Raw genomic sequence first — 10000 nt, forward strand, 5'->3', positions numbered from 1 at the left:
AATCCCATCCCCAACCATCCCTTCATTTTAACAAAAATAACACTTTAATATTTCGTCCTTGCATTCAGGAAGTGGTGAAACGAATGGGCTGAACGAATTACAAGTCGACATTGTACCGAGCGAAGCGTGTAAACCAATGTGGGGACGAGTGGATATCAGCGTTTTAGACCAACAAGTATGTGTTGGATACGGAGACACCGGCGCTTGCTATGTAAGTATATTGATTAATCTGAACACTTGAAAATCTAATTTGTCTGCGTGGTTCTCAAAGTTATATGATACTTTCTAGATCAATTTATAATTTGGTACATTTATATTTATAATCTGTTGCGTGTATCTGATCCACCAAAAGAACATAGTCACATAATTTAGGATAAAGACTTTTTTAGTAAAGAAAAGAAAACGGAAGCAGTTAAGATGCAATATATTTCAATGTATGTTTGAATAAAAACTACACTTACATTGAAGGAAAATGTAATTATTTAATTATATTATATTATTTCTTAATTTCAGGGCGATTCTGGTGGTCCTTTAATGTGTGAAGTGAATGGAACTTACTATCTCGGCGGTGTCATGTCCTGGCTTATCAACAACTGTTCAGCAAGAGGTTTCCCCAACGTATTTACTCGCGTACAAAGTTACCTGGACTGGATACATGGTAACATTGATTACTATCACTGGTGGCGCTACAGTTAGACACCGGTATTTCTAGAATATAGCGACTTATGAAATTTAAAACAAATTAAAGTAAAACATTGGATACAGTAGTAAGGAACCAAATACTACCACTGTTGTATCAAAGATATATTTATATGACAATAAGCGTATATATATGTATATGTTTTGGTGATTGAAATCTTTCACGAACAACTGCAGTTTACATATTGCTCTTTGGAGACAAAGAGATAGTAAACAACAAAAACAATTGAAATGAAAATTTTCAAAAGAAAATAATGCAAAAAAAATTGGATGGACGGTGATTGAAATATTGTGATAAAAACATATTTTTGAAGTTTAATGAAAATTCATCGATTTCTAATCGATAAAAAACTGTTACTTGAAGTGTATTTTGTAAAAATGAAATATTACAACGTTTTTTAAAAATTATATCAAATAAACATCATCCCGCTGTATTAAAAAAATACTTGAAATGCTATATATATAAATATATATATATATATATATTATATATTATATAATACACACACATGTGCACACAACTAAAGTTGATGTGTTGCAGACAGCGCAAAAATATATTTATTCTTAAATAATCAAGAGATGGCAAATATAATGATGCTGCCACTTAAAGCATTTTAAGCATAAGTTGGAATTATTTCACTGTGTGATACACATGTAAATATTACGAAACCAGTGGAGTGTTGGTAGATAATTAATCAAACTAACACCAAAGATTTTAGTTTGATCTATTAACACATAAACATGCATTTTTGTTCTTACAGTAATCAGGCTTTCAATTTGTATATGTGCACGTCTTTGACGATATAAGAATTCAACAGTACAAAAAAAATGATTTTATATTTATACGTGGGCATGAGCGTGTATGAATACGCATATGTGTGATTTTCAAATGCATTCCTAAATTTAAGTATTCTTAATAATTTAGTGCATAGAATATGTTCAAAGAACGATTATTCATTATTTGTATTTCAATTTTTTTCGTTCTTTCCATAACTTAAGTACTCTATTTTTTTTAAATCTCAACCGTTCTGAATTTCATCCTCTAATTGTCTTTATAAATGAATTTTCTCTACTTTCTATTTTTCATCTCTCTCTCTCTCTCTCTCTCTCTCTCTCTCTCTCTCTCTCTCTCTCTCTCTCTCTCTCTCACTATATAAATATATATATATATATATATATATATATATATATATATATATATATATATATATATATAATATATATATATATATATATATATCGCTCTCTTCCATATCTTTTTCTAGTTTCTTTCATCCGATCAGTTTTCTGCTGACATTTAATTATATTCTGATGTTATATCCTAATCCGTGCGTAACGTTACGATCGTTATATACCACGCACGCGCACACACGCACGCACACACGCGCGCGCGCATATCTATAAGTTATGAAAACTATCTAAGACACCATACCCTGCCGGCTAGGGTGCATTTACATCAGTAACATAAATTAAACTGTTTCAATAATTATCCAGAGAAAATGTATCGCTCTTTTTACTACTTTTTCATTAGTTTATATATTTTTTTAATAAAATTATACTAAACTTTCTTCTTCCGTATTACCATTACAAAGTGAATGTGCTAAATGACAGTGTATGTATTTAAAAAACTTTAATTTATCAGAAGATTGTGATATATATATATTATATATAATGTCCGATTCATAAATCAGAAAAATTGACCATGCACCGTATATGTAACAAAGTATGTAACCTTAATACAAAGTTCCTTGTATTACAGACAGACAATGATACCAATTGGTTTCATGCAAAATTAAACCTCCTTACTAGGAAGAGAGATCGTGCGATTGTAGGGAATGTTTGAAAAGAAAATGTAAAACTAGAACTCTTTTGCGTGGAAGATGCAAAAATTATTTCGGGTTAGACAGAACATGTTTGCATCTTCAGAGCAGAGAATTTCAAGCTATACATTTTCTTGTCAAGCATTTCCGACAATTGAAAAATCAGCCTTCCTTTCTAAGAAGGTTTAATTCCATCGGAAACAAATAACATTTGTCTGTAATTCATAGTTCTAAATTTATAATAATTTTGTAAGTGTGCATGCGTGTAATATATATATATATATATATATATATATATATATATATATATATATTATATATATATATATATATATTTACTATATATAAATGTGTGTGTGTGTGTTACATATTTATAGAACAAGTTTTGATGGAAACATTTTTTAACTATTCATTGTGATTTCGTATTCGATATTTAAAAGCGAAAATAATTTTTTTCGTGCAAATATAATGGAGGTTTCTTTTTCCGTAACGAATCAATAAATCCCCAAAGTGGTAGATTCTTGAATATCTCTTACTAATAATGATACACATTAAAGTAACCATTCCAATAAAATCATATGTTCTTAAGCAGATTAAAATACTTAAACATTTGATGTATCTTTTCGTTAGTAAATTTAGAACGAGGCTGAATATTTAAATTCAGTCTCATGCAAAGGATGGATCAGCATTTCTTCACTGGAAATCATTTGATTTTCTGGTTATTAAGCTATTTCTCTAAAATACATGAATTTCGATTTGTTTTTTCTTTGTTCTATGATCTTTTAAAGACATTAAACAAATGGATCAAATGTTTTCTTGAAGAAAATTTCTTTATGTATCAAGCACCTTTAGTTATCTGGCTTATTAATATTTAAAGCAGAAATTTTAAAAGGCGACTTATTTACAAACCTCCGTCCTAATCATTTATATATTACATATGGGAAGCTGTGGTTATGAGGAATGCATGCGCTAAATATTATAGGTCACTGTAATGAACATATTGATCGATCAACGTGAGAAATACGAAAGAACGCTTGTGGAACCTAAATGGAGATAATGAAAATATCACTCCATTGTAGACATAATACGGATTTTTAACAGCGATAAGAGACCATAAATTTTGGAGAAAGAAATTGTCGATTTAATTGACCTAGTACTTGACTAGTATTTATTTTATCGACACCAGAAGGGTGAAAGAAATTGAAGGAGGATTTTAACTCAGAACGTCAAGGAACGTAATTAAATGCAACAAGGGATTTTGTCTGCCAGTTTACTGATTCGAACATGTACGCTAAGTCAGTTATGTAGTTGTTGGGATGTTGCTCTCACAATCGTGAGATCATTGCTTCGAGTCCCGGACCGAGCGGTGAGTTGTACTCTTGAGCAAAACACTATATTTCAAGTTGCTCTGAGATCACGGCGACAGCTGGCGTGTGCATCTGTACTGGCAATGTCGATTTAATGGAGGGAGTAAGCTGTGTAAATGTGTAGCACATACATTTGATCGCTATAAACAAATCATCTGTGCAAGTTGTTCAGCAAGAAATTGCTGAGCCCTCATCTGTCGTCTACGACAGGAGAGTCCACGAGAGTCCACGTTTAAAAGTAAACTTTTGATTGTGTACTTCTAGTGCAGCTGAGATTAGTTTTTTTGTTGGGCACACTTATTGTATCATCCTTTTCAGACTAATGTGTATCAGCAGGGCCGGCTCTAAGGTTGCTGGTGCCCCGGGCAAACTGAACTTCGGCGTGTGCAAGGTGATGGTCGTGGAAATTTATTCGTCTTTGTCACGCTCTCCTTGGCGCTTCCTAGTACATAGCGCCCCAGGCGACTGCCCGAGCTGTCGGTATCTTGAGCTGGCCCTGTGTGTCAGTAACAAACTGCTAAGTGTGTAGTTCAAATTTCTGAACAGAATTTGACATGAAAGTAGTTTTAATTTCAAGTCAACTTTCAGTAATCAAGTTCAACAATCTTATAGAAAGAACAAACTGCATATTTACTTAGACTAAAAATGTTTTTCGTTTATATCATACAAATATGAACTCATGAATTCTAATTTGTAACATTTGTCTAGAAAGGCGGCGAGCTGGCAGAATCGTTAGCACACTGGGAAAAATGTTTCATGGCATTTTGTCTGTCTTCACGTTCAAAATTCAAATTCTACCGAGATCGACTTCGCCTTTCATCCTTTTGGAGCTGATAAAATAAGTACCAGTTGAACACTGGGGTCGATGTAATTGACTTACCTCCTCCCATGAAATTACTGGCCCTCTGCCAAAATTTGAAACCGATATTTGTGTCTATATATCTTAGTTTGATTTCTTCATTCTGAGGTTACTCATCTCAAAATAGCAATGACAAAAATAAGTCAAGTGTTGGTAACTTATAAAATATAGTTATAAAATACGTTATGTTAAAGAAACTATTTAAACTGTGAATATTTAGAAAACGAAACAAAATGTTATCTGAAACAGGTAACATCTGAACCGTTATATATGTATGGCTGTGTGTGTAATATTTGTGTACTGGTTATATAAAATCTATATGTAAAGTATGTGCAAGTTTTTAACATGAATTCAAAGATATATTTAATAAATTTGTAATTATAAAATGCTTGAATAAACTTTTTAAAATTGATACCTCTTTTTCATTTTGCATCTTCAAAATTTAATTCCTATTCTTTTTTCATTCATTTTTCTTTCTTTCCTTTCCTATGTAATTCATATTTGAAAAATATTCTATAAGGAAAATGCGTTTGAGTCACAGAGGCGAAGTACTTAATAACTTGTATATTGGCGTTAATTTGACAACCGCAAGTAAATTATATACACACTACATTTTGTGAGATAATTAGAAAATTTACTGTTTCTACTACACTTTATGACATATTTTAACTGGTGCTTCATCATAATGATGTTCAACCAGCCTTATTCCAAGACCTGCAGGTTTGTGATTCGTTTACGCACAGGATTTTATAAAAGCAGCGTTGTTGGGACAACTTCTAGTGTGCGAATGTAACAGTAATTATCGTCTAGCATTCAGACCGTGTATTTTGGATGACTGCATGTTTAAACTTTGATTGTCAAAATGTCTTTACCAGTCCAATTAACATGTAAAAGCGTCAAAAGGTTTTTGCCTGAACTCTATCAGTTGAGAATTTCCATCTTCGGACAATATACGCTTTTATTATTTTTTTTCTTGTAGCATCAGAGTGCTTCTTGAAGTGGCATAGCCGTTTCTCTTCTATTTTAACTGGAGACACACAAAATTACTAAGGTACATTTTTGGACAAGTACTTATGGTGAGAGCGATATCTTTGGTGTTAACACCACAAAGTCTGCATCGATTTTACATTTTACTGTTTTCCCTGCATCCCTGTCTCTTTTGTGCCACAGGTATTTGATAGATATTTCCTATTCCTGGATTGCAAACGCATACCCTTCAAAGTGGGAGGTAGTAATCCGGTTGTTGGTCCATGATAAGCTGCTTTGATGATCAATGTTACTATCATCTCGGAGCTTTCTACTAATATATCCATGCATAGTCTTCTGCTCATATACGCTCATCCTTCCATCTGATAATACGCTGCGGTAGGATCGTGCGACTTCTTTGGGTATGTATTTAAGGTTTTCAGACAAGGAATGCTGCTCAAGGGGCTGCCTTCCAAGTCTTATGATGTCATCAGCTTCGTGTATGCAAACTTGGTCAAGCGATGCACTTCGACATTTGGTGGTTAAAAGATGCTGCCGAGAGGATATGATACGACATTCAAAGGCATTCTGGATTGATGTTAAGCCTCTGCTGCCTTGTTATTGTTTTAGGTAGAGACGGTTTACAGCATTGTTGATGTGGAAATTATGTGTGCTTGTTAGTATTTTCCAGGTTTTCATATCAATACCTCGGATCTCATCAAGCATCCAATCAAGTATCCAATGAGTTCCGAGGTCCAAATTTTCTTTATTCGGTTGTAATATTCTTTTATGACAGGTGTTTTATTACAGGTGCCATTGTAAGATATGTTTTCATCCACCCCTAGACACCTGTAACATTCCTCATCAGATACAGGGGAAAGAGTCGAGGCACTGATGAAGATGTTGCTAGTCTGGTTTACAGTTTTCCCTCTTTTCACAATCGTATAACAACATTCATCCTAACAAAACTCCAACTCTACATCGTTTGAGAATGTTGTAACTAGGTTAAGGTTCTTTTTCATCTCATGCATATTCTTTGCATAAAGTTTCAAGTTATCCACAAAGAAACAGCGTACAATTTGGGTATTTTATCTTTCACATATTTCAGTCGTTGTACTGCAGTAAAACTGGGACACCACCTTAAAAGGTTCAGTCGAACAGATTGACTCCAATATTAATTTATTTATTTGAAGTTTGATACTTATTCTATCAGAATCTTTTGCCGATAAGTCAGCACTTGTTATAAAGCGGTAGTGGAGAAAAAATACTATACACACACACACGTGTGTGTGTGTATATGTATGATGCATATGTGTATATATATATATATATATGCGACGGGATTCTTTTAATTCCTGTCTATCAAACCCACTCACAAGGCTTTGGTGAGCCCGGGACTACAGTAGAAGATACTTGCAGAAGGTGCCACGCAGTGAGACTGAACCCGGAATCATGTGGGCTTGTTGTCGATGTGTGTGTGTAGGCAATGATCAAGAGAAGTTGTTATGATTTAAATTAGAGGAACTTCTTTCTCTTTTTTTTTCTGAGTGAAAAAGAAAAATTATATAATTTCCATAACTTATGGTCTACTTGTTAGGATTCCTGGCTTTCTCCTAAGCAATCCGAATTGAATTCTAGGCATGGCATAGGAATGTAACTTATTTAATTTCTATATACAATTTCTGTATATATTGGCGGTGCCCCCAGCATGGCTACAGTCTCTGGCTGAAACCAGTTAAAGAATAATTGTGTAATAACGAATTACACTTTCAATCTCTGTAAAAGATACAGGCGTAGCTGTGAGATTAAAATTGCTTCGCAACCATGTGGTCTTGGGTTCAGTCCCACCGCGCGATACCTTGTACAAGTGTCTTCTGCTAAATAACGAATTTTACCCAAACTGAATGTGTGTGTGTGTTTGTGTGTGTGTGTGTGTGTGTGTGTGTGTGTGTGTGTGTGTCTGTGTCTGTGTCTGTGTGTGTTTGTGTGTGTTTGTGTGTGTGAGTGTGTGTGTGTGTGTGTGTGTGGTGTGTGTGTGTGTGTGTGTGTGTGTCTTTGTGGTTATGTTTGCCCTTCACAATCGTTTCACAACCGGTGTTGGCTTGTTTACGTCCCCATAACTAAGAATTTCGGTAAAAAAAAAAAAAAGACTGATAGAATAAGTACCAGTCTTTAAAAAATTAGCACTGGGAGTTGATTCATTTGACTAAGTCCTTGAAAGCAGTGCCCCAGCAAGGCCGCAGTCCAATTACTGACACAAGTAAAAAGTCAATGAAAAGATAAAAGATAAGAAAACAAAGTTGATGGAAGTACCGATTATTATAACGTTAAGCGAATCTAATTTTACAGAAATGGATCGAGTTAGGAAGAAAATTCCTTTGTCAAGAAACGGTAATAAGGAACTATTGAATTAAATGGAAATGAATTTAAAAATCGAATTTATTTCGTTTTTGTATCTGGTTTGCAAGATTTTTTATGTGAATTCGCGTGTGAAAACAAATTTTGTTGTATTGTCTTAATGCCTTATCTAACACACGCACCGGTTAGATTTCCACTCATTTAGCTGGCAGAAACGTTAGCACGCCGGGCGAAATGCGTAGCCGTATTTCGTCTGTCGTTACCTTCTGAGTTCAAATTCCACCGAGGTCGACTTTGCCTTTCATCCTTTCGGGGTCGATAATTAAAGTACCAGTTTCCAACTGGGGTCGATGTAATCGACTTAATCCCTTTGTCTGTCCTTGTTTGTCCCCTCTATGTTTAGCCCCTTGTGGGCAGTAAAGAAATACATTTATTATTTACTTTTTTTTTTCCTTTTAAAAATTTTCGTTGCTTTTGCAACCTTGTCACTGGATGTTGACTCTCATCCATTGACAAGGTTGCAAAAGCAACGAAAATTTTTGGAAGAAAAAAATATATATTTATAAATAATGAGTAGAAACCGAAATGGAGAGTGTGTTAGATAAGGCATTAAAACAATCTGACTCTCCCCAGAAACATCGAATTTATCAGACACCAAATTGTGGGTAAAGGGAGATAACTTGCTAATGAGTTACTGCGCTTACAGCTTAAGAAAATGACGTGACATGAACAAAACATTTTTTTTTTTAATTTACTAGCTTATATCTGTTTTAGCAAATGATTTGTACATATTTTCACATGCATTGTATTTTATCTTTCTATTTCAGGCTTAGTTGTTAGATGCTTTTTAAAATGTTAATGCTTTTAAATGTTCACTGAGACCTAAGTAAAGACGGATAAAACGACTAAAGCTGAGATTTTGTTTTTTGTTTTTGTTTTGTTTTTCTTTGATATTTTGTTTTATTATTTTGTTAATTCCTTACAAAGAAGTAAGATCAAAAATGACATAACTTGAAACAACATAAACTGAAGTGTATCTGTATCGAGAAATTCATTTCATTTAGATCTCTCATGAAATAGTTGTATCAATATCGGGAAAAGAATAAAAACTCGTTTTACGTTCACCATTACTTTGAAGTTGGCTTTAATGTCACATTTCTCACAATTTTTGTGCGCTAAGATCATACACTTTTGATAGAAAATTAGCGACTTGCCATTGGCCACTGCCCATGCCACAGAAAATAGCATTAAAACCAACCATACTTTATGATACTTTCACCTAAAATAGATAACCTTTATTTCTAGCACTTCAGAACTTATATAACACCTCCAGAATAACTTTCTTTCTTTCTCGCCCTTTTCAAGCCTAGCCAGGCTCATGGGCCCGATTTCCTGGTTTCTGTGGCAGTCCATCGCAGCGTTACCCAAGAAACAGGAAGAAAGAGTGAGAGAAAGTTGGGGCAATAGAGTACAACAGGGGTCGCCACCACCCCCTGCCGGAGCCTCATGGAGTTTTAGGTGTTTTTGCTCAATAATCACACACAACGCCCAGTCTGGGAATCGAAACCACGATCCTCCAACCGCGAGTCCGCTACCCTAACCACTGGGCCATTGCACCTCAACCCTCCAGAATTACAGTATCTCTAAATAAGTGCATACAAATGTTAAGAACATTCAAAGAAAATTTTGTCTCTGTAAGCCTGTCTAGGAAATTACACCAAATGTCTGGTAATATGGGTTTCTTGAGAAGACCTGCTCACCTCAGCGAAAGTGAGTTCTGGAAGTGCTGTGTGTTCCACCCACATGTAACATTAAAAAAGATTTTTTTTTACATATACCCTACCCCATTAAACCAAACTACATCTACCCTCCTCCTCTTTCTCACATTTCCTCTTTTTTTTTGTGCATTATGCTTATCTCTCTCTTCCCAC

At 34.4% G+C, this 10000-nt stretch overlaps 1 protein-coding gene across 1 annotated transcript in view; it reads left to right on the forward strand.

The window, feature by feature from the left end:
* Positions 1 to 1148, forward strand: part of LOC115232392 (serine protease 42) — an 87583-nt gene extending 86435 nt beyond the window's left edge. Inside the window, exons 5-6 of the mRNA XM_029802249.2 lie at positions 69 to 211; positions 514 to 1148. Of these exons, the coding sequence (XP_029658109.2) occupies positions 69 to 211; positions 514 to 696 (326 nt within the window). The 3' untranslated portion in view covers positions 697 to 1148. The remainder of the gene's footprint in view (positions 1 to 68; positions 212 to 513) is intronic.
* The last annotated feature ends 8852 nt before the right edge of the window (positions 1149 to 10000 follow it).

Source organism: Octopus sinensis, linkage group LG2 (assembly GCF_006345805.1).
Source record: "Octopus sinensis linkage group LG2, ASM634580v1, whole genome shotgun sequence".
Taxonomy (NCBI): domain Eukaryota; kingdom Metazoa; phylum Mollusca; class Cephalopoda; order Octopoda; family Octopodidae; genus Octopus; species Octopus sinensis.